The sequence below is a fragment of the Oculina patagonica genome, chromosome 4 (genome assembly GCF_052425735.1).
Source record: "Oculina patagonica isolate OP01 chromosome 4, crgOcupat, whole genome shotgun sequence".
NCBI lineage: Eukaryota > Metazoa > Cnidaria > Anthozoa > Scleractinia > Oculinidae > Oculina > Oculina patagonica.
In genome coordinates, this window is record NC_135761.1 from 27,487,413 (window position 1) to 27,512,168 (window position 24,756).

General features: G+C 38.8%; 2 protein-coding genes across 4 annotated transcripts in view; both read right to left on the reverse strand.

Annotated features, from left to right (window-relative positions):
* Nucleotides 1–24,756, reverse strand: part of LOC144650067 (uncharacterized) — a 57,919-nt gene that overhangs the window by 16,978 nt on the left and 16,185 nt on the right. For both annotated transcript variants that reach the window (XM_078509715.1, XM_078509714.1), the window contains exons 6-8: nucleotides 14,743–14,886; nucleotides 12,388–12,542; nucleotides 6,220–6,274 (exon numbers count right to left, since the gene is read on the reverse strand). In XM_078509715.1, coding sequence (XP_078365841.1) covers nucleotides 6,220–6,274; nucleotides 12,388–12,542; nucleotides 14,743–14,886 — 354 coding nt within the window. The remainder of the gene's footprint in view (nucleotides 1–6,219; nucleotides 6,275–12,387; nucleotides 12,543–14,742; nucleotides 14,887–24,756) is intronic.
* Nucleotides 17,806–21,563, reverse strand: LOC144650093 (uncharacterized). 2 transcript variants are annotated; one of them, XR_013570009.1, is made up of 4 exons: nucleotides 19,715–21,563; nucleotides 19,401–19,588; nucleotides 18,132–18,949; nucleotides 17,806–18,011 (listed from the first exon to the last, which is right to left on the reverse strand). XR_013570009.1 is itself a non-coding variant. In XM_078509755.1 (3 exons), exons 1-3 carry the CDS (start codon nucleotides 20,133–20,135, stop codon nucleotides 18,839–18,841), a joined length of 720 nt encoding a protein of 239 aa, XP_078365881.1. In that variant the 5' UTR covers nucleotides 20,136–21,563; the 3' UTR covers nucleotides 17,806–18,838. The 2 variants fall into 2 exon arrangements, 1 of the variants encoding a protein (XP_078365881.1); XM_078509755.1 differs by having other exon boundaries at nucleotides 17,806–18,949.

Below are 24,756 nucleotides of genomic sequence, written 5' to 3' on the forward strand. Positions count from 1 at the left end.
AAGCCGCACCCCCGATTTGGAAGCTCAAATTTCGAAAAAAAATACAGACAAAAAAGTTTGAAGTTCAAGTGAAGTTCTATTGGTCAACAAACAACGACAAACAAGCACGGTTTCAAAACACTGACACGGCAGTTGTTGCTATGTTTAATATGAATTAAGTCGTATGAAAGCAAAATTTCACTTGTCATACCTTCTTTTTAGTTTGAATTCACAATATCTTAAACTTGAGATTCTCTCTTGATGTCATTTTTTCAAGAAATTCACGTCTAAACACTCGATGAAATCAGCTGTGAAATTCGTACGCGAATGAATGCTTAGTAACCAAGCTTGAAATGTGGAGAGGAGTCTGGGCATCACAAAACAAACATGGCGGCATTTTCCTTTGGTTTGGCCCTCGTATAAAGAAACCACGTTTTCAAGATTCTTGGAGACTGCTACCCGCAACAGTATAAAAACGTCATGTAGAATAGGAGTTTGATAATCCAAAAGATTCATTTGCTGCGAAGGTCAATAGAAAAGCGAAGCGGTCGGGCATTTTTTGCCTCGTGAGTACTAAGCGATTATGTTGGTAATTCTCGGACGCGGCGGAAAGGCAAGCGTTGAAGTGACCGGCAGGCGTCGCTGCAAACAGCTTTGCAGAGAAAAGAAAAGGCAGTGAACGACAACAAAGTTTTCAGGTTGTTATATGTTTATTCAGTGGTGTCTTGAAAAGTTTTTTATGAATATTTATTAGGCCTTTGGGAACTCCAACCATAGATGTTTCCGTAGATAAGCCGCACCCTCGATTTTTGACTAAGATTTTAAGGAAAAAGGTGCGGCTAATACACGGAACTTTACGGTAATTTGCTCCCCACTCAACCAATATAAAACATTTATCATGTAATAGGCAACCACTTTAGGGGTGTGTCAACATGAGCAAAAAATACAGTAGATATGAATTCACAGACCAAAGATATGCAAAGTAATTAATACATTTTCTTCATAGATTTGCTCAATTGAACAACAGTAATATTTAAATTTTATAATTTTTAATTTCGTTTTAGATTTCCTTACGTTGTCTGAAAAAAAATTGTGTTATATTGTTAGTAGCGTGCCATCCTATAAACACATACAATACACAGGAGCTTGCTTTTAAGTTGCAGTCTCTTGTTCACTGCGGCCCTGCACATTAGAAGAATTTAAATCTAATAGATTATAGTGTTCCATTCTAATTCATTCTACACAGGTGTATTTTGCTTTTGTGTTCTGTGCGGCGATTTCTCATTAAGTTAAACTTGAATTCTGCTCAATTGCAGGAAAAGACAAACAGAAAAAAAGATCCACTTGGTCGTGCAATGGCATAAAGAGATAACGTACACACATCATCGCTTAAAAAAGGAAGACCAACAAATGAGCGGGAAGCAGTACTTAACAAAGAATCACCTGAAAGGTCTATACAGCCCCATGAATATGAAAGAGGGCAAAGTGACAGAGAATTTGACATTGGACCATTCCAAACAGCCAAAGTGAAAAATGCTATAAAAGCATGGGGGGGGGGGGGGGGGCTAGTGATTTGTCCTTGTGGGCTAATGATTATTTTTACTTACTAGCTATAAACCAATGCCTTGTATCCAAACTCAGAGACTCAAAAGGTAGTGCAGAATGCAATGGAGTCCATCAATTGAAAGTACTTTATTTTACTTTCAATTAGAGGTTGATCAGCATGAAACATCACTTGTTCCTCGGTGTTCCTTATGCTTATCTTTGCATCCATAACACGATACTTTTGTTCGTTAAGATACTTTTGTTTTCCTTGCAAATGCTATAACATGATACTAAAATTGTGGTTTTTTTTTTACAGTGACATCACTGGCAGTTGTTTTCTTTTCAATAACAAAGCCAATTATTTCACTATAATTTAATTGAGTTGCGGTTTTAACTGCTCGAAAGACGTTTCTCAAAAAGTAAAGAACAAAACAAATCAAAAAACGTCTCTTTCAAAAGGTTTTTTAAGCGCTGCACAGCTAGGATATTAGCTTTCACTGATTCGTACTTTCTTACGAAAGCACTATGAAAGTCTCAAAAACTAATTCGATTACATGTAATTTGCGGTTTTAACTTGGTGCCACAGAGACTGCAGGAATTCTACTGCAAGCACGCAAAAGGAGAGGTACGTTTTTTCTTGGGATGGGAGGGATGGGGCCTCAGGGGGGGGGTCTTCAGTGAAAGTGAGCACCAAAAGGGGAGAGGGTCATACCTCGTTGTGAGCTTTTTAACGGGAATTCAAGGACAGGGTCACATACTTTTTCAGAATTTTTGTGATGTTGCTTTCCATTTTTCTTTAACAGATTAAGTTTTTCTTTTCACCTACTTTGGTTTAATTTCGTGTTTTGTTTAAGGTACTAGGATACATCTCTACATGTACATTTATATAATATGGACTCGTGTCCTTTTTTGTCTGTAACAAGAAGTACTAGAATTAGGTATCCTTTCTTAAGCTTCTTGCTGCTGACTACCTGCTGCCTGATCTACTGAGTCATTTAGTTCTGCGCTCTTCCCTATAAAATGTAAATATCTCACACTGATTGTTTATGTTCCCAGTTTTTTGTTTCAGCACACACACTTCCAGGGAAATGTACCATGTAGTAGTGAGGGAAGGGTTGCACTTTTGTCAGTTACCTAAAGATGGAGGAGTTTTTTTTTATTAAATAAATACAGGGGAGGGCCAACTCTTTTTTTTAAAAAAAATCTTCATACAAAAGTAACATATATTTGCTCCATGTTTTGCCTGAGGCGTACAGTCAGATTTTCCTGACCCCCACCCCCTTCACAAGGAGTAATTAATTAATTGATATTAGTTAAGTGACTCTTAAAGTTTACACCTTAGCATGTTAGGGGATTGGTGGACGACAGCCCCAACAATTCATGCATTCTGCACTAAAAAGTTAGTGTTAGTAGAGAAAGTGCTGCATAGATTAAGTCTTCAGAACATCAAGTCAATGTACAGAATCCCAGAAGCGCTAATGATATTGGTAAAAACAATGTACAACAGATTTAAATTGTGCAGTCCTGGACGCAGAACAACAGTCCAGTCAGGAGTTAAGCATGGATGCGTCATGTCTGGTTTCCTATTTCTGGTTTCCTATAAGTCATTGGGTCATGAGCAGGACTACAGAAAGCAGGAGAACTGGCATACAATAGACCTAATGTTGCTGTCCAGGTACTTCGAAAAAGAGATAAGACCAGCAGGCTAGCCGATGAATCTGCAAGAGTCAATTTTTGGATCAATTGCCAAAAATATTTTTGTGGCCAATCAGGAGGAAGGAGTTCAAACGCTTCTGGAACTGGTTCGGTAAGACAAAGTGCCCAGGGGCTGTTACGCTCTATGTTGTAAACTTTCGCCCGAAAATCCCGTTGTCCCGATTAGCTGCACGTCGCCCCCACTAACTTCCCCTGGGTCTCCGAGGATGAAGGTACAACAATTGCAAGGTCAAACGAAATAATTCTTGTCAGAAGGTCTAAAAAATGTTCAGTAAGGAAGCTTTCAACTGTCTCGCACAGTCTTCATCAGCGATTAAAGGGAGCTCACATTGTCACATGAATGCAAATCGTTTAATCGTGTGACAACAAGTGGTAAAAAATGGCGAGAAGATGATAGCCCCCGTCTTTATTCAGAGTTGGGTGTTGACATCTGATATGAATGGCCTCTTTGATTTTGACATCTACACTCTTTATCTAGAACCTTGACTCCTTCCCAGTCAATCTCGTGATGGGCCCCCAGGGGGGGAACTCCCCTATATGGGGACGTGCCGCTGGATAGGGTATGGTTTTTGACTCCTCCTGCCCTGAGGTAAAGTCTGTCTCCGAGCCATGAGGCCCATACAGCCGGAGCTTATCCCGGTTTCCGTAGCATTAAGCGACTAGGAGTATTGCTACTCCCCCCTGGATGGGATGCTAGTCCATCGCAGGGTTACCCCCCAGCAGTAAATTCGCCGGTACCCATTTATACACCTGGGTGGAGAGAGGCACTGTGAGAGTAAAGTGTCTTGCCCAAGAACACAACGCAGCGCCCCGGCCAGGCCTCGAACCCGGGCCGTTCGACTCGGAGTCAAGCGCGCTAACCATTAGGCCACCGCGCCTCCCACTCCTCCTGCCCTGAACAGGGTATATAATTTCAAGCTCTTATGTCCTAAACAGGGCCTGAAGCTGTCCTAGACAGGGTATAGCTGCAAGACTGTCGTCCATGTACCGTATTTTCTCGATTAAACGCCAGCCTCGTATAAACGCCGGGGGCATTTGTTCAAGGTCCCAGCATTTATTTGAGGTCAAGCTAACGAGTAAACATATTCTGTTTGTCACAAATCTCGATTGCAACATAAACTATCCAATCCGTAATAGTGCACCTTTGGAAAATAATCACCTTTGGATACCCAGGGACACTTTTTCGGGGCAGAACGAAGAGAAAAATTGTCCCGCCTTGACAAACTGCCCCTTGGTCTCGCAGATCGGTAACAATAAATCAATCTGAAGAATTGGCAGAAAATTGCAGTCTGTTAATAAACGCCAGGCCCCGATTAAACGCCGGCTTCAAATAAACGTCAGGTTCACGAAGCCAAGTTTGAAATAAACGTCCAGGGCGTTTGAGAAAATACGGTATTTACATTGTTTTCCCTTTCGCTTCAATAAAAAGCATTATTTTATTTGGTGGGATCGGTGTCTTCGCATTTAAATGCGTCAAACATCGCGTACGGGACGCAATTACAATAAAGCGCAAATGACTGTTGATGTTGTCCTTTGTCCTAAATATGGTCTTAAAATAGGAGGTGTTGTCCTACACAGGGTAGGCATTTTAAGTTTTTATTGCCCTAAACAGGGTCAGGGTTTCAAACCCCCAGCGACACCCCTATACCTAAACTTAGGTCAAGTACCCACCCCAGGGATGGGCCTGAGCTGGTGTTCCCAGATTGCAGATGTTGTTTGTTTCTGATGGTCACCCAGTCTCTTCTGCAGAGTTCTAGCTGCTTGCCATGTCACTTACCTATCACTTGGTAAAATAAAGTTCTCTTGTTCGAGTATAAAGTGCCAATTTAACAATATATGGTTCCAGACATGTTGGGCTTAGCCCTTCATCAGTGGAAGTCAAGTTTACTGTTTTGTTGAGAAACTTACTAGATTTAAAGTTCCATGTGCCACTCCAAAAATATTGGGTGCTTACTACTTAACAATTAGACGGCAAGCTCGAGGTTTCTACCGGCTGATAGCTAACTATCAAAAAGCCGGTAGAAACCGAGAGCGAGCCGTCTAATTGTGTTAGCATAACCCACTGACCGATCTATTAAACACAAAATATAGCTAGAGTTGATTTATTGAATGTTTTGATCGATAAAATTCAGCGAAGACTAAGCACGCGCTCCGAGAGCCTTCTACGGATCAATAGTAGGCACCTGTGTAGCCAATCAGATTGCGCGATTACCAATAGTAGGTCAGTGTGGTTATGCTAATAACAAATAGACTACAAGCCCAATTTTTTATGAGCGAATAGTCAATGTGGTGCAGCGGGAATGACTGTCGCTCATAGAAAACAGGGGCAAGTAGTCAAATTGTTTAAGTAGACACTCTAAAGGATTCCATTCCAACAGTTATCATTTTATGTACTTTTCAAACAAAAAAATCAAGAAAAAATCAGCAAATAGAAAACAGTGGGAGAACCAATCAGACTGAGTTTTTTACTTATTTCCAGTGGAACTGGTGGGTATTTTGTTACCAAAGTAATGACATACCCATGAAATAAACGTTTTGTTTCAGAAAGCACAAATTTGGGCTCATGTCAGTCAGAGTTGTGAGGAATAAATGGTCAGTAGCTTAATTGTTTTGATTTTAACTCAAGTTGAAAACACAAAAACAAATAAAAACAGCTTTGCTTTCCTGAGTTTAACTCAAGTTGAAAACACAAAAACAAATAAAAACAGCTTTGCTTTCCTGAGTTTAACTCAAGTTGAAAACACAAAAACAAATAAAAACAGCTTTGCTTTCCTGAGTTTAACTCAAGTTGAAAACATGAAAACAAATAAAAATAGTTTGCTCTCCATGTGGCCATATTGATCACATTTCAGGGTTGTGAATGAGACCAATAAAACAACGCAATGTACATCAACAATGTAAAGTAAATATGGATTGTTAAATTTCAAAGAAAAGTTAAATTATGAAGCAATACCTTTTTTTAATCCAAAAGTGACTTACCTCTGTCAGGACAGAATCCACCATGACAAATGTTCCTGATCTCCCTATGCCAGCACTTAATAGATAAGAAAACCAAACCTTTCACTCAAAGCCATACATAAAACATTATATGCCATTAATCTCTATATGACATAAGAAGATTACCCTTACTGTTACCTATTTTCAAGATTTTTACTTTTACAAAATAATTATTAAAGGATCCTAGTCAGCCTCCGCCATTTTCTCTGCCATCTAAATTCGGACATGTTGCATGTTGAAAAGAAACCCTCGTCCATCCTTGTGCGTTTGCTTTACTGAGGTCTTAAACTGACACAAGTTCTTTTTAAAATTATCGGTGCTTATTTTTGACTAGTTATTCTATCATTCTTTTGTTTGTTTAGAGTGAAATTTATCAGTTAAACTTAAATGATCCTATTCAGCCCCGCCATTTTTGATGCCATCGAAATTATGAAAACTGTATGGCGAAGCGAAATCTTATTGCACCAGAAGTCTGTTTAATTACTTTCAGCAGTTTCACGGTGATTTCTTTCCTTTAGACAAGCTCCGCGAAAAATATAATACCAAAATTCTCGTATGTAAACAAAAACAAAGGCGTGGCTGACTAGGGTCCTTTAAAGACCCATGAAAGAAAAGTTACTGCGAAAATTGAAAACATGAAATTTGATGGTGTTTAGAAACGACTTATTCATGATTTACACAGAAACGACAAACAAACTTAATTAACAAACAGAACGACTTAATTTGACTAACAATAGATGGAACATTTGACTAACAATAGACAGATCGAAACTGACCAATAATACTTTTGACAAACTTTACATAAGTCTTACAGCCAATAACATTCAGCTAAACTGACCAATCAACTTTAATGGACCAGAGTTATAACATCATCGACTGACAACGACTTTTCACTTGACGCTGAAGAATGACTTCCACTCAGGTTGTCGAAACGTCAGTCACAAACAACAGTTCTTCTCAGAACTACTCTCACCCGGACAATCACACTATACAACCACACAGCGGTCAAACGCAGCGCGCGTGCGCAGTTCATGTGTAATTGCCGCCAAAATTTTCCATACAAAGTCTTAAATTTTCCGAAAACTTTCGCTTTAAAGCCAAAAGTTAACGCCGTCCCTGGAAAGTTAAGGTTTATACGCCGCTTATGGATTGGAAATTTGATAATTCATCTCCACTGAGTGTCCCAGCTTGAACTGTTCTTTCACCGTACTATTTCTTTAACAATTTCTTGCAAAAGTTTGCCCACTTTCGAGTCAAAAGTTCGAGGCGGCAAAGACCGGATGTGACGTCAATTTTTGCGTTTGACCGCTGTGTGCTATACAACCTACTGATACTCGTGGGTTCAAACCATTTACTTTGTCAATTTATGTTAGTAAGCCAAACAGTTGTACATGAATTATTAAGCCAAAGCTGATCTAGTCCAGTTCTCTCTGCCACCCAATGAAGGAAGAGAGGGTCCAGGGACAATTCTCTTTGTATTCTCCCAATAAACTTATCACATGCAACCCTCAGAACAAAAAGTCTAGACCAATAGATGTCAAGCTGCACAAAAACTGTCTTGAAACACAAGAACATATTGAACTTTTAGTGTTGAAAGATTGTGTTTAAATACACCCAAGATGATGTGAAAAAAAAAAAGATTAATCAAAAAAAAAAATCTTTATAATCCTGTTCAATTTGTAACAACATTTTGTCAATTGGCAGGCATTCCAAAACAAAAAAACCCTAAAATCTAATTTGTGTTCAGTCCATTAAACATTTGAATAGCTTGATGCAAAAGGATGCTAAGTGACATTCTGGATAAAAAAAACCCGTTTTTTTCCTTCAAACGTGCCTGAATTTTTGCGTGTGGTCTTCAATTAAATGGAAACACTGTCCTCTAATTCAAATTGCTGGTTTGCACCTTGTCTTCGAGAAAAACTAGGACTATGGTCACTTCAAAACAAAGAAACAAAGCCAAATAGCCTTTCAGTTCCAAAGAGAGATGAGGACTAAACTTTGCAGTTACAGTAAAGAAAAGTTAGCGTCAGCTAGTGTTAAGGTTAGGGTTAAGTGTCACCAATGTTATGTAAACACTGGACCTGACCGATCGACAAACTTGAGCAACTGGACAGTAAAAGAAGTAATAATATACAGCAAAAGAAACGAGAAATACTTAAACAAAAACGACTTACGCCGTTGTCCTTTTATCTCGCCAGCTTCTAACCACAAACACACTCACTGAATGTTCAACTTTTCGTTTTCAGTCAACAAATTAGGCTGCTAAAGGTTAATCCATAATATGTTTTCGCTTTGGCCCCAGCAGTAACGCAATGATCTTGACTCGCGAGCTACGATCGTTCTTTTAAACATTCTGGCCATTTATTTCTGGAAAGGATCGCAGCTTAGGGCTATTTTTTTTCTAAATGAAGCAAACTGTTACTTTTCTCGGTGAAAAGTATCTTTTTCTGACGATTCTGTTTTGTTCTGTTGACTGAGTGAGCGTATCAACCTCAAATGTTTCGCTAACTTGTATCTTGTGCCGAATTTGAAGCCATTCTGACGCCATTTAGCGAAGTTATTCTAAGTCGTTGTCTCCCCTTCTAAAAGGGGAGACAACGACTTCGAACAACTAAATGGCGTCGGAATGGCTTCAAATTTGGCACAAGACACAAGTGCCGGTAAGCGACACATTTAAAGTAGGTAAACTTTATTTCAAAATAGATAGTTATTTACCCGATTTTAGAGAATCGGTGATTTTCCCATACATTTCTCTATATACACAAGCTGTCGCATACACCACGTATGTAGAGTCGGCCGCCGGAAGGGCTCTCAAAAACACATCAAAAAGACAACTTTTGAGCTTGGGAAGCCTGGCGAACTTTGTTTATCGTGACAATGCGTATCCATGAAAGAATATTATGGGATATCCCTGAGTAGCTGAAAAACGGGAACGCTTAGGGCTAAATCTAAGAGAATTTTTATAAGTCTAAAAGGACCTCCTTATTTCCAAAAGTTCAACGCGGCAACACGAGGCAAATGGGCCAAAACTACGAGAAAATGACGTTTTTTGGAACAGAAATTGCTTCTAGACCTCGCCTGGCTCAGTGCGCCTTCGAAAGCCAAGTTTACCACCAGTTTTGGAAGGGCTTAGCAATCTTCGGACAGCAACACAACTCGCTTCTTTGAGTTATACTAGTGACTTGCGGGTTTCCAGACTTAATGATCTCCTTTCACCACCAGACGGGCGCAAATATGTGTCAAATAAGCGGAAATAAGCGGAATTCATGCAAAAGGTGAGTTTTCAACTGATCTGATTGAAAGCCTCTATTAAATTGAAAACCACACACAAAAATTCAGGCAAGTTTGAAGGAAATAACTATTCAAAGTGGCTATGAGCCACTAAACTCGGAAAATTTATTATGAAACAAGAATTGAAAACAACAAACTGACAAATAGAGATTTGCTAAAACAAATGATGTTTAACTTTCCACAATTCAGTTCACTTCACTTAGTTTCATTGTCATCTAGCTGCTCATCGAGAGCAGGCCGAAAGGGCAAGTGATAGAGTTTCCATCGGTTGCAAATTGTTTTCTTTCTTTTTATTTTTCCTTTTTGTTTTTTGAAGGTTAGGCAAAATAATGATATCATTAGAACAAATAAGTTTTGGTCTATTTCAAGAAAACTGACATTAATACAATATTTCGGCTGGTATTTATTTGGCTATTAGCCGAAACCCTAGACTTTTAGTTTTTGGAACCAGTTATACTGACAAAAAATAAACCCAAATCGCTCAGCTATAAGCCAAGACCCAATTTTTCCTTCAAGCTATAAAACAGTCCACGTGCAGCGAATCAACATATCGTTAAATCACAACTATGTAATTGAAAAACAACAAATCACTGACAAAGAATGAATTTATTTATAGAACCGTACACAAGCGTGACAAAACATTCACCTGAGTTCAGAATCGCATCTCAAACAATCACGCATTCTTCTGAAGAATTAAGCAGTTATCAATCATCATCCAAAAGCTACTGGTTTTCTAACAACGAAACCTTCAAGTTGAAAGTTGTTGCCGATGTAGAGACAGTTCAGAACAACTGCAAAATCACCAGAGAATACAGGATGATTCCTGATGATTCAGTGAATCTTCAGTTCGTCGCAATTCGCCAGCGAAAAGATCAAGCGGGTGAACTTTAAATGTCACCAAAACGAAACATGTGCTGTTACCAGTATTTGTTGAGTATCCTCAATCCAATCAAACTCTTCTGAAGTGGTTTCTTTTAGCAGAGAAGTTGTGGTATTTTTAAGTTTTCGCTTTTGAACAAAAATATTACACGTAGCCGATTTCTGTCAGATTGTGTTACAATGGTTATTAAGCGCGTGTGAACGACCGCTTCTGATTGGCCAGTGTCTGGTGTCGCGCAACAAGTCAAATAGATCGATTCCTTCTTGACCCTTCTTGTCTTGAAAAGTCACGTTAGCAGTGATTCTGCAAATTAACTAAACTTAAAGAAAGGAACAGATGGAAAGGAACAGAAACAGTCTCAGGCAGAAATAATTATTGTAGAAGAGATTGCGAGGAAATTGTTTACGACATGCGGGATTTCGAATGCCCTCGTCAGTTCAAAAGACGATCACATACGCAGACAAAACATTTAATATTCCAGTGCGAGCTGATGGAGGATGAGTTCCAGCCTAAATAGCGAAGAAAATACGAATAAAAACTTCATTCAGGCTAACGTTGCTTCATTAAACCAAATGGATTTTAAGGAGCCGCCACTAAAATAAAAGGTAATGATCAAGAATAAATACAAACGCTTGTAAATTTTCGTTAGTTGATGACCGCTCGGCTTATAAATGAATATTCCATTCAAATTAAACTCTTTTCTAGTACCATCTAATTTGATATTAATTAATTAATTCAATTAAAATGTTTACAGGAATCGATGGCAGGAGGGAAGGAGTGAAATCGGCCCGCTCACCAAAACTCGGAATTTTCCGAGTTAAAAAAAAAAAAACGATTTTTTTTATCCAGAATGTCACTTAGCATCCTTTTGCATTAAGCTATTCATTTGCCCTCTTTTAAGGGTACATATGACTTGTAATTGCTTAGTAATTTCAAAGGGATTCAAATATGAGAAATATTCAAATAATTTTATTCCCTGGTTTAGAATTTATAATGAAGAATTTCATTAGGTTCAGTTGCTGGTTAGAAATCCTCGCTCACCAGCAACTTTCTTTGATACAAATCCTCTAATTTTTTCAAACTTTCAAACCACATTAAAAAAATTAGGCTTAAAGGTCAAATGAACAGAAATTTCGTTGTTATCTTTTTCCAGTGTGTTTATTAAGAGCCAAATAAACATATCCTGAAGTTTCAAAGTAATAGGACATTGCATCGCAGAAATATAAATTGCAAGTTGAAAAATGCTTTTTTACGCTGTCATCCGTCTTGGAAAAAAAAAAATTGTTGTTCATTCTGTTTAACAATTTGAGAGTTTGTGGGTAAATTGAAGCATAAATACCTTATTTGCCGCAAATAAAATTTTATGCGCGATTTAGCCATTATTTTCAGAGAGAGGCTGGAACATGGAAGCGAGGGTACTGATTTAAATTTTGAATTCAAGATGGCGTCGTCGACTAAATGTCGCATTTAGAGTTGTCGTATAATGGATGTCGTGTTTTTGATTTCGTTGACACACAAACTTTTTCACCAACCCTCCTCCTCCCCATTCCTGCCTCTTTCTTGTAATTATGGTTGTTATATTGCTATGTATTGGTTTATTGCCCTCACCTTCGACGGCAATACATGTTTGTAACGAAAGTTTGAGTTCACAACATATTGGATATTCAGAGTTTAATAAACCGGCTATGTGTCGATTTTCACATAGCCATTTTTTCTCCATCTCGTTGTTTGCATTGCCTTTACGAACTGAGCACAGCACACATTTCATTCTGTTTAACAATTTGAGAGTTTGTGGGTAAATTGAAGCATAGAGACTACTATAATGTAATCTGTTTCCTTACAATAGGAAAATAGGAAAAAGGATAAAATCAATTCAATCATAGCTTTATTTCGATGGCATGACCTTAATAAAAAACAGTCGTACATAGCTGTAGTTTTATACAAAACAATGACACATAGGGAAAAAGTCAAAAACATACCTGCAATGAATAACACAAGGTCCTGCATCAGCAGACATGACCCCTGACTTGCGCACTTCAAACAGAAAAGCCAGAAAAGTAGCAGGTGATGTTGGTACTCCAAAGTCTGGCCATGTTAAATAATGAAAATGGTCAATGGGACGTCTCTCTCCTGTCTGAATAAATACGAAATACACATAATTTTACTTTTTACCTTTAAGGTCGCGCAGGACCCTTGAGATCATTATGTATGTATTTATTTAAAGAGTAGGCATGAACTGCGACGACTGAAGCCGACAACAAACGAAATATTCATGACAATGTTTTTCTTAAAGTTCTTTGTACAAGTAATTACACGGTATTGTTCTCAGCTTTGCGTAACGTGTGCTGAAACAAAGCGAATTATCATAATTAGATTCACTGCTGCGAATATAGCACACGTCGGTTGTAAACATTGACTCAGAAGGCCTTCGGAAGCGAAAAATCCTGCAATTTTGTGTCCACGTTTTCAGGAGTAAATTCGCGAGGAACATGAACTTGGCGCACCCTATTGTGTTATGACAAGAGCGAATTTTGAAATTTCGTTATCAAAATGAAGATAGCACGTTTTAAAGTTTAGATTTCACATTTTTACTCTCTTAGAAGCAGATAACTTCGAGCAGTTTTTGAAATCGAAAATTTTGTTCTTGTCATAACACAAAAGAGGTTATGATTCATCACTAGGTTATATAATCATTTAACTCGGTGCGCTGTAGTAGCCGAAAACTTGGACACAAAATCGCATTATCTGCAGTTAAACTTTTAAGAACCTGTAACATTACAGAAAACGGTCATCTCTCAGTAAAAGGACAATCATGATGTAATTCCATCATTCCTTAATATCCTTGAAAAATGTTAGAGAAATCCATGTTCAAAATGTAGCGAAATAAAGCTATACAAGATAGCACTCCGTCAAGAAATTTTGGCTAATGAATTTATTAATGAGCAAGGGTCCTGCGCGACCTTAAGCATGCAGGGTTGTCAAAATAAGTCGGCAACCGGCGCATTTCACCGGCTATTCTGAATACTGCGCCGGCTACTCTGAACACTAGTAGGTCAGTTCTGAGCATGATATAAATTACATTTCATATCAGACAATAAAGCAGCCAAGAAACATGTTAAAAGCTTTTTGGAAACGTTTTAAAATGAGTAGAAAGAATAGTGAAAGGCTTGGAAATTTTAAGCATGCAAATGTTGAAATCAAGAGAATTCGTGCTCCATGTGAACGACTAATAACTCTTGTTTGTTCAAGCGTGAAACATGCTTGTTTGTCTAGAAAACCTGTTGCATCACCACCTTTATGCATGTTTCTGCACGTGTATAAAGCAAGATTTTTTTTACCCAAAATCTTGTTATAAGTACTTCCCCGCACTCCTGGGGGCAACATAGGTGGCTGCTGTGGAATTCATAACAAATTAAGTTGCAGATATTAGGCAAGAAATCTGTTTGTCATCCTGTTTTCCTCTGCTTACAAGACTTATATTCTTTCTATGTCCCACAAACATGTGACTATGCCTCTTGGGACTCAATTTGGAATCTCCTGGTTTTCTACTGGCTGGTTTATGCCCAGTAGGCGACTCCAAAATCCACAGTGTTGACGTATGGTGCAGCAAATAAGTCAAATGTTCGTTAACCTTTTAAAGCGACAAAACACTTTGTTTATACAAGTGTCTCCTCTTTAAATGATTTTAAATAGGGTATGAGAATTTTACAGATTGCCACAAAAATTGATCCGAAGATTTCCCAAGACATTCCCAAGAGGGATTTATATTTTTCAAAATAGGTCTGCTATGGCCTTCCACGTTACACGTATCAGTAAATTTTTGACACCCAAAATTGACAGATGAATTTCGAAGCAACCAATTGGAAATATATCACTAAAGCCTTGCATGGTTTTGAAGATTAACTCCTTGTGACAGATCTTAAGCAAAAGTTTTGTTCATGTGGCTGAATTCAATACTCGATAAATTCACTAGAAGCAACACCAGTCATTTTGGGTTTCCAAGCCAATCTTTTCGTGTGGTTAGGTAGAATTGAAGCGACATAATTTTTATCCGATAGTACATTTTATTAGCTTTGTATTGATTTACAGTTTGTGGTGGCTGATTTTAAAACAGCAGGATTAAAAAAATTTTGGCTAAGGACACCCGTGAAGGAATACAGTAACCTTAATCACTCTTGCATTAACAGGGATTTCAAAACATTTTGAAACCCCTGCATTAATGGACTTTTAGGTGAAGTCAATAAAAAATTGTTTCTATCTTGATGGGCAAACATTGTATTGAACAGCTACTGTTTAACTAAAATGATTTAAAAAATAATGCCTTTCATGCTTACCAACATATTTTCTAGTTCCAGTGATCTGATGGTAAAGTATTCATTTCGCAATTCCCGAAGGTAGTAGATTCTGAAATCACCAAACTCAAGATGATTTACATGACCATATGCTTCTCCACAGGGCCAGTACTGGTAACACTTAATCTGTAAAACATCGCAACAATAAACATTTGCCTCCTGTCTGCATATACTATTGCACCCAACAATTTCTATTATGTTAGAACAGTTTAATAATTAATCAAAGATCTTTTCGAGATACCAACTATTTTGCATCAAGTATGAGTAGAAGGTTTATCCTGAGCATTGTTCTTCAAACATGTCATGGATGAATTGAATCGTCTTTTAAAGAATTTATTATAAACTAACAGTTTCTCAGCAGTTCAGTTCAAGCATTTTTTTATCTTCGCAGAGGAAATGCTATATTTGTCAGTCGCAACGGCTGAGCACTTTGGGACTTTTATCCTGTGGCATGGTCAAAAATAGTAAACTTTGTCGATTGCCTTTTAAATATCGCAATACAGTCAACTCTCGCCTTACAATACAATAAAAATTTTATTGTCACCTCCCCATGGGGGCTTTTCAGAGATGATGAAAAAATACAACAAATATAATAAATTGTCTGTAAAACTTTTTGATAAAACTATTTACAATGATAGAATAAAAATTCTTAAAAATGCTAAAAATTGTCTATAAAAAGTAATTGCTACAGTGGAACCCCGATATAACGATATGCCAAGGGGGCAGTAAAATTATATCGTTATATCGAGAAATCGTTATATCGGGGTTCCGTCCCATACATTTTACTATTGCCGGGACATAACATATTCATCGTTATATCGGGAATATCGTTATATCGAAGATCGTTATATCGGGGTTCCACTGTATTAATGTCACAGTTCCTACGAAATTTAAATTTCAAATACTTAAAGTAATCAGACACAAAAACACACCGTATATGGCGTAAAGGAGGGGAACACCGCTCCGCAATCGGCGTGACAGACGAACTTCCGTTGCGTGACCAAAAGCCAAACTTATCTCCCCAGCGGTAAAACCCGCGCTGGATCGGACAAGTCGGCAAGGCCAAAAGCTTACGCGCCCTAGAAGTCTAACTCTAAACGGCACTACGAGGTGACCTCCGGTCAGCATCGTGCTAGAGTGTAGACAGTTGTCAAGCCTTACTTATCTCCCCAGCACTACGAGCCGACTCCGCCGGCACGTGCTGGATCGGACAAGAAGAGGCATAAGAGCGTAAAATAGCGCCACTAAAATAGTGAAAACGAAGCTTGGGGAAGTCGCTGCGAGACTTAACCGATAGCGTCATGCAAGAGATGAACCCCAGTTTATTCAATTAATTACAACAACAATCAAGCCTCCAAAGGGAGGGAGGGTGGGATTTACAAATTTCGAACTAGGTTACAGTAACAAGCGATACAACTAGCGAATGATGCTAAAGTTCATTCTATAAACTTTTATAGCCAGACAGTTGTCTGGATTTAGGCCAATGGCAAATAGTGTACCATGGAAAGCAAGGATCTCATGCAGGCTTAAATGAGACATGAATAGAGATACCGTAAAAACCCGCAGATAAGCCGCACCTTTTTTCCAAAAATTTTCGCTCGAAAGCGGGGGTGCGGCTTATCTGCGGGAACATTCGGAAAAGGTGCCGTAAATTTTCGTGAACTGATGCTAATTTATGGAAAATTATGTAAATTAAAAAAACATAAAACTTCAAGAGAGTACCGGTCATTGCTTTTGCAAGTTTGACAGCTCCTATACTGTTTGCAGTGTCGACAATGGCCTATAACTTTAACAGTAATATTGATACTTTTACGAGCGAGAAAATACCACGAGTATTCACGAGTAAGATGGCCAATTGTTTCTTTCTCATTTTGCATTTTGATGGAAAATTTGTCGAACTGATTTCGAAACTCTCTTCATGCAACAAGTTTATCTCCAATAGATGGCTCCCAAATCTCTTTATTTGTCGATATGATAGCCAGGAAACCCGAACGCGTCCATCGCCATCTTGTTTTGCTTTACGTTCTCGCCCTAGTCCCATATTTCGCGTCCGATCAAATGCCTGGTTACTAAGCTACGAACGTTCTGCAAACGCAAGTTCTTGTTGTTGTCACACAAAAATCTACAGGATATATGGAAAAACTGCGTTGAATGAAGAAATACATGTCAACAAATGCCAGAAAAAGATCACCCATAGTATGTCAAAGTTGGTTTTCATTATATTAAAGAGCTCAAATTGTGGGTAAGACTGAAGTATTTTCTGTTTCAATGTTCATTAAGTTTACGTTCGATGAAGAAGACTTCCTAAAGACTCAACTTTGGATTTTTGACTCGACTTTGGATTTTCTTTGATTTACTTTCGAAAAACTTTTTTCCAACATTTGAGTTGTTAAACTCAGGGTGCGGCTTATCTGCGGGTGCGGCTTATACGCGGGTGTTTACGGTATTTAAAAGACTAGCCACACAAAATGCATGATATAATTGTGCTAGACAGTGTTGCAACATTTGTTTCTAAACGGCCATTGTAATCATTGTCCTTTCGAGACAAGAAAAGCGTACAGTTTCATTGCGTTACATTACACAATCAAAATAAACATTAACGACCCTGCAGGGGCCACGAGCGTCTCGCTCCATTAACTGCGCTTTAATGTTTGGCCTTAAAGCTTAAATAAAAACCCCGACGTTACTAATCGAACCAAATCGAACGTTCGATTAATCGAACTTACTCGAACTGAATCGAACTGTAATCACGCGATTAGGTTCGATTAAGTTCGGTAATCGAACAGAATCGAACTCTCACAAAAAATTTTGAGTAATCGAACTAAATCGAACGTTCGATTAAGTTCGATTAGGCTCGATTAAGTTCGACTGGGTTCGATTTGAAAATCATGGAAAATGGATGTTGATTAAAAAACAACGGTCGTAAAATTCACGGTCTAATTACATTTGGCTGCAAATGGCGGTATGTTCCCAATAAACGGGTGTGAATACGAGTGTCACAGGCGCGGTTGTTTAGCCCAGAACAACGAATAAATAAACAGAAAGGAAATTGATGTCAATTTTATTACTGTTTGTCGCTTATTTCTTCACATTCTTTCAACGTGTTTTGTACTCCAATTTGATTCAAGGCTCTCGATAGGTTTCTGGCTTTAGTTCTCGTCATCTGCACTTGGACCTTGAGTGGAACATTTATTCCCCCGCCAACCCGCCAGCGTCCTCTGGGATCGTCAAATGGTTGTCCAGTAACCACACTAAAAATTTAAAATGTACGGGATTAAAACAGTGATTAACTCTAGGATTTACCTCCTAGAAAATAATTGTTCGGCCGAGAAGCTTTGTGTCAAATGTCAAACTTACAATAAACTGCTTACCATTTTAGTTCCTCCCGAATTGGCCAGAAAGGTGCAACAAGCACACGTTCGAGATGCCCCAGTTGACCACGTGCATTTGTTACTTTGAACGCTCTTCCTCTTGCCCCATGTTTCCTTTGTGCCACAAACTCTTCACCTTCATTTACAACAAAAGGGCATTCTTGATAACCTTTGGCAACACACCGAATTTCAACTCGAACTATTTGATTTTTCTCGTGCTCTTGGCTTTCCGACATCTTCAAAACTTCTCCCACGCGTGATCTGACCTTGATGTTTAGTTACTGCGGGAGTTACTGACGAGACGTCACGTACGTAATTGTGGTTTAAATTCTCCAGGAAATTCTACACAGTAGGGTATCGTGAATAGGAATTATTTAAGTAGTTTTGCGAGTACTTGGTGGAAATGAACTTCAGCGTAAAATAAGAATAAAAAATAGAAAACAAGTTCTTGTGCAAAAATCAATCATTGTTTCATTAATCATAAGAAATTTTGCCTTAAACACAAACAGTTTTTAGCACCGAGGCCGAGCGGAGGATATCTACGTGACAGATATATCTGGATATTATATTGGCAATGACGGAGCCGACAGGAAATAAATTGAATTGACGCAGGTGGTCTTCAGGAGCCCGATTTTGTACAACCAAATAAACAAAAGATGGACAACAAAAATCAGCAACTTTCACTTTATTTTTATTTCTCGGCCGAATTACTGGTCGCTTCCTGGAATCTGCTGATTTGGTTGTTCTTTCGAAAGCTGTCCCGGGGTGTACCTGCCCATCTTTTGTCTGGCACGGTGGTTTCGGAACCATGTGGTTACCTGCCAAAAAAAAAAAAACCGGGTTAAAACGATAAGAGATAACATACCGGAAATACCATTGACTTAATTCTATGCGTGATGGAGGGGAAAGTAATAGGCAAATGCTCCTGAGAACTCTTACGAAATGATGATAATATATTTCTTGGCTTTTTTCGTGGCAATCAGAGGATATTTTTGTGCACCAACATCCCCACTGCAGGAAATTACCGATCAATTGGAGGCGAAAGGATTTCACGGCGATCTTAAACGAAGCGCGTGTGATAACTCTATCTTTGAGTGCAAGAAATGCGAAAAAAGAATTAAAATAAGTGAGCCAAGCCAAGGAAAATACCTCATCAGAAGACACTCTGAAACTCCTACTCACCGGATAAGATGTGCTTGGATAATAAATGAGGATTACCAAGTGGTATCTTTAAAAAAATCAGGTAGGTCAAAATTAATTATAACATACCTGTTTCTCGGAAAGTTTGAACAAGGTAGCTGCATTTTTCGTTGACTCTCGCTCCAAATTTCCTCCTGTTTTTTGGAATAAGCTGTCTAGCCCTTGTAGTTTCCAATCTTCGAATTCTTCTATAGGCTTGCTTCCCTCCTCTCGGGCCTCCTTTGTCGGTTTTGTCGCCTGTGAGACGTGGTCCGCGCCTGTCGGGAAACAATAAGTTTTTACGATTTCCAATCAGCTGAAATGCGGAAATTGATTAAACTCAATAGAGAATATTCTTATTGCTTTTTGTCCAGGGTTTTTGTTGACCTTAGCCTCTAGCTTACCTCTCTTTCTCTTTCCTTTGGAATTGGAACCAATCAGCTCCTGCTGTTTCTCCTCGTCTTCGAGGAGTTGTTTCATTGTTAGCCAGAGTGCTTTTCCATGCCCTGTCGGCATGACTTCTTGGGAAGTCTTAAGAAGGTCTGAGATGGTGGACTTAGCTCTTCCTAAGTACTTGGCGAGGTCTGACTGAGTAAGGTTTTTTGAAGACAGCCACAATTTCATTTGTGTAGCAAGCTCTTTTGGACTGTCGCTTTCCCGGGTCTGTTGGGCCTGATCGGAATCCTCCACAGTGACAACATTTGGCTTGACTTCAAAGGTTACGACAGAATCGTCATTTCTTAAATTGCGTAAAAGTCTTTCCTTGTTTCTGACAGTGATTTTGACAACAATTACCTCTTCGGATTCAGAGCTCGTGGAAGCCATAACTGAAAACGTTCGCTGTGTTGCACTGAGTAAATTGAAATTTTAACCGGAAACGGCTGTCAAAACGAAAACTGTATGTGACATTTATCAGAAAGTGCCTTCCTCCCTCTGAGACTTTTTTCAAGAGGAAAGAACATTTTGCCGGCGCCAAAGACGAAGGTTACTTTTAGGGACGCGATTACGCTTATTCGTAACATGTATATATATTTTTTTTGATAGGAAAAGGAGCATTGTCAAGTTTTTTTGTGAGCAAAGGGTGCTCCTCTCAAGAGTCTCAGGAACAGCAAGGGACATCTCTCACGTGTTTGAGACCAAAGGATACCTGTGTTAGGCCGCCTTCTGACTCAATTCAAGATGATTCAAGCATAGTTGCAAAAATTTACGAAAGAGATACAATTCTCAAGGTTTGTACTGGGTGTATTTTGTTGTAGTTCGTAATGATCTCGCAACAGGGGTGAATACTGAATGAAGGGGGAGGGGGTGAAATGAGTACGTAAAATGCCCCGGAATGATATTCTTGCAGTGCCACAGACATAACAGGGCAAAAGCAAAGTGAGATGAAATGAAAAATAATAAAAACACATTTGGCAGGTCTAATAACTAACGTTCTTAACAACTGAATTTAATTATTGCTCATTAAAATATTCTCTTATCATGACCCCACCCAAGAAACCTCGATCCGCGTTTATCTCTTAAGTAAACGTACGAGTAATTGGTATGCACACTTGTGAATATGAAAATGATTTCGAGTTTTAATAGTTTTTACTTCTTATTTCAAGGAAGTGAAAAAACAGCAAAAGGAACTTCAAGAACATGTTGGTACAGCCATTGCCCATTCACTCGCTGCAATGAACTATGAATTCAAACAAAATTATCAAAGAAAGAACAAAGACGACGCTGCAGTGTTTCAAGCATACGAGGAATCAAGAGAATCCAGAAAGTCGAACGAAGTAAAAGCACTTGAATCATTCCACGCTGCTGCAGTAAGCTCACGAAAATCAAATACTGGTCATTTGGCTGGGGTAATCGTGGACATGAAATGGAATGATCGAAAACGCGAAATACTTTCAGAACTAAAACACAAGATTTACACGTCTTTAGGTATAAATTCCAAATCGCAAACAACATTATCTCGAAATGCAAGATCTTTATGTAATTATTTAGCAACAAAGCAAACGGTGCACATCTTGTTACAAACTGAAAAAGTTGAAATCCCTCAACATGCAGACTTTCCACCCTGTGTAGAAAAGTTTGCGGAGCTTGTCCAGAGGCCAAATGAAGCGGGTGATGCTGACAAATGCGTTGAGTTTATTAAAGATTTAGTGCACAATGCCGGCAAGGGTACTGGTAGCCGCTGGTCGGAAGCCACAAAGTCCCTTTTTGCTCTAATTCTAGACTATGGAGGTCCGAGTTTGGCAGCTCAAGTGCGAATGTCAATAGGTGGGCCAGGAGCAAACGCTGTTTATCAAACGGCACGCTTAGGTTATATGATTCCGAGTCAGTTGCAGTCATCATCTTTCGCGAAAGCTAAAGATTTTTTTGACAGTGCTGGTGTGAAGGGGCCATATATATTCGCTGTTGATGCCACGCCTGTTGTACCAACTTTAAGGGTGCGCGGTAATAGTGTTTATGGACTCGCAAAAGAAGGAGAAGTCAACGTGAGGACTGCCGAGGACATAATCAATATAGTGTCAGATGAATCCTTAACCAAAGCAAATCAGGTTAACGCACTTATTTTGTCACCTTTACAACAATCAGAGCCCTTTTACATCATTGCTCTGCGTCCAGTATTGAAAGGGGAGAACTATGAGACTGTGAATGAATGGTACTCCACGGCCAAACGATTTGGAGCTGAGAATGGAATGCATGTTGTGGGACTGGGTGCAGATGGTGATTCCAAAGTACGTAAATTTTACCTACAAAGTTATTTAACGAACGGCGTCAATACAAACAGGCCAGGTTTAGAATATGATGGCTTTGACTTTTCTGCCACTTTAGAAGACTTTGGGGATTTACGAGTTCCTTCGATCATGTTTCCTGACTGGCGACATCTGATAAAGAAGTGGCGAAATCAAATATTAAACACACGAAAAGTTTTAATATTGGGAAAGAGATATGTCCTGTGTGAGCATCTAATGCAAATATACACAAAGTATAAACTTAAGTCTGGCCTGTGGAAATCAGATGTGTATGTAAAAGACAAGCAAAATGTAGATGCTGCTGTCCGGATTTTATCTCCAAGTGTTCGCAAGTGTTTAGCTGATTGGAGCGATGATCGAACAAAAGCAACGCAGGTTTATTTGGCGATTGCCAACTCATTATATCGAGCCTATACTGATGAGACTGTTCAACCTCGAGAACGAGCTAAACTAGCGTGGACTGCCGTTATATTCTTACGGTTGTGGAAACAATGGCTTAATGTAGAAGGGCACGACAACAGTAAACATTTCATCACTGATCAGACATTTACTGACACAATTCTTGCAAGCCATTCCGTTATTCTCAGCATGATGGTTTTCCACAAGTACTATCCGGATGTACCCTACTGTCCTTGGTTTTTCGGTTCTGATATTTGTGAAAAGCTATTCTCTTACCTACGATGTTTTTGCCGTGGAAAAAATAATTTCAGTTTTCTTGACATGCTAGATATTGCTGGAAGGGTACAGAAACTTCAAGAACTGAAGAAAAAGAAGGCACGAACCTCCAAAAGTACTTCCTGGCCTACCGATTTACAAGCAGAAATAATGCTCGGAATGAAAGAAGCAGAAAAAGAAGTGGTCAAGACATTGAAAGAACTTGCAATGATAGATTCACTTGTTAAGGCCAACGTACTATTTAAACATCAGCATTCTGGTGACATTACAATACTTAATAGCGGCACGGCTGCATACATCACCAACGAAAACGCTCCAGACGAGTTGGATGTTTTGTCAATGGAAGAGCTTGTGGATCTTGAAAACGGAATACTCTTAGAACATATTGATGCTAGTAGATCGAGTACAACACAGACTCTAACTGAAATTATTGCGGAGAATCTGTGCAGCAGAGATGACACGGCTAATGAGTTAGAAGATGAGGATGCACCAGAAAACTGCGAGCATTTCAAAATAGGAAAGTGCAAGTTCCAAGATCCTCTGTATCGACCACCGAGAGTATTTCACTGGATTGGTTGTGAATATCCAGGTTGTTTAAAATGGTGGCATGAATCATGTATGGGTGTGACTTTCAAGTCTACACAGGAACGTGAAAGATACAAATTCGTATGTCCGAATCATGATTCTGATGACCTGTTCACCGATAAAGTGACTGTAACTGCTGAAGACGGCGGGGTTTTAGAAAGAGACAATATCGCTAACCCTCCTTTCGAAGAAACTCATAACAGATTGTTGTCAAACGAAAACTATGTAGAGTATGACGGCCAGGTATTCCATATAGCACATTTCCTTTCACTGCAAGAAGGAAAAGTTTATAAACCAAATTCTGGAAGAATTGCGCGCTGGATGACAACTTCTAGGGCAAACTTTTATGATTCTATAGAGAAACAAACAGAGACTCTTCATTCTGATACATTAAGTCTGGAATCATATGTTGCTATTTTCCGTCCAAGTACAGGACTTGTAATTGGAAAGGTTGTACGAATGTTGCGAGGTTTTAGGACTTCTTCGTTATTCCCCTTGCTTATAATCGATCGTAAAGAGTCTAAAAAGCAGCAGGGCTTTACAGAGCTGTGTGTTTTGACACTCGATGAAATCAGGACAGTGGAAGGCGATGACACCAAACTATCGAGAAATTACAGAGAAAGTAAGAAGTATATTTGGTGTAATTACAAGGAATGTATAAGCCCCATCACGGTGACAATAAACGACGAAAGAACAATCACATTATCGGAAAAAGATCACGAGAATCTCTCAAAGCTACTTCCCCAAATGAGAGAAATTGAGAAAAAAAGGCAGATTGAAGAGAAAAAAGAAAAAGAAAGCAGGCTCCAGCAAAAAAAGGCGGGTGATCCTGAAGATATGACTGTTGCTATTCTTCGCGAAATCTTAACCGAATCAGGAGTACCCTTCAAAACATCTGATAAAAAACAAGTTCTTATAAACAAAGTCCGCGAGCAAAGAAATAAACGACAAAATCGTACTGAATCTACAGAAGTCGACGTTTGCTTGCAAGCGACCATAACACAGGAATTCACAGAACAGCAAACATTGAGCGAAGAAGACAGACTAGGAAACGACCTAGCTGATGGCTCAGAGAAGTTGCTCAACAGTGTCCTTAGAACAGAATGCCGTTTTCAAGTTATTTATTTTGATTCTAGACGGCATCGCTTGCTAAAGATATTGATCATTATATTGTTTTTTCTAGCCACCTCTGTAGATGTGAACATGTTTAAGTTCATTGAAGGATTTTTTGCATGTGTTAAGCTGTTGAGCGACCTTTTATGTGCTGAAATCGCTGAATTTTTTTTAGAGATTGCCATACTGTTAACGACTCTGTTGCTAATTTTAATTGCTTTCCTTGCAAATATGGCGGTTTCATTTATCGCACGTTATCTAGATCTCATAATCTTAAGTAACGAATTCCGCTTTCAAGGACGGGTTTTTTGCAGTTAGGTTAACTTATG

What these genes read in the sequence shown, in the direction of transcription:
- LOC144650093 (XM_078509755.1), bottom strand. Translation starts at nt 20,135, where the DNA reads ATGGCTTCCACGAGCTCTGAATCCGAAGAGGTAATTGTTGTCAAAATC. An exon ending in CAAAGGAAAGAGAAAGAGAG is followed by an intron (nt 19,589 to 19,714) that starts GTAAGCTAGAGG and finishes GTTTCCCGACAG; the next exon opens with GCGCGGACCACGTCTCACAG. An exon ending in TCAAACTTTCCGAGAAACAG is followed by an intron (nt 18,950 to 19,400) that starts GTATGTTATAAT and finishes TTTTTTTGGCAG; the next exon opens with GTAACCACATGGTTCCGAAA.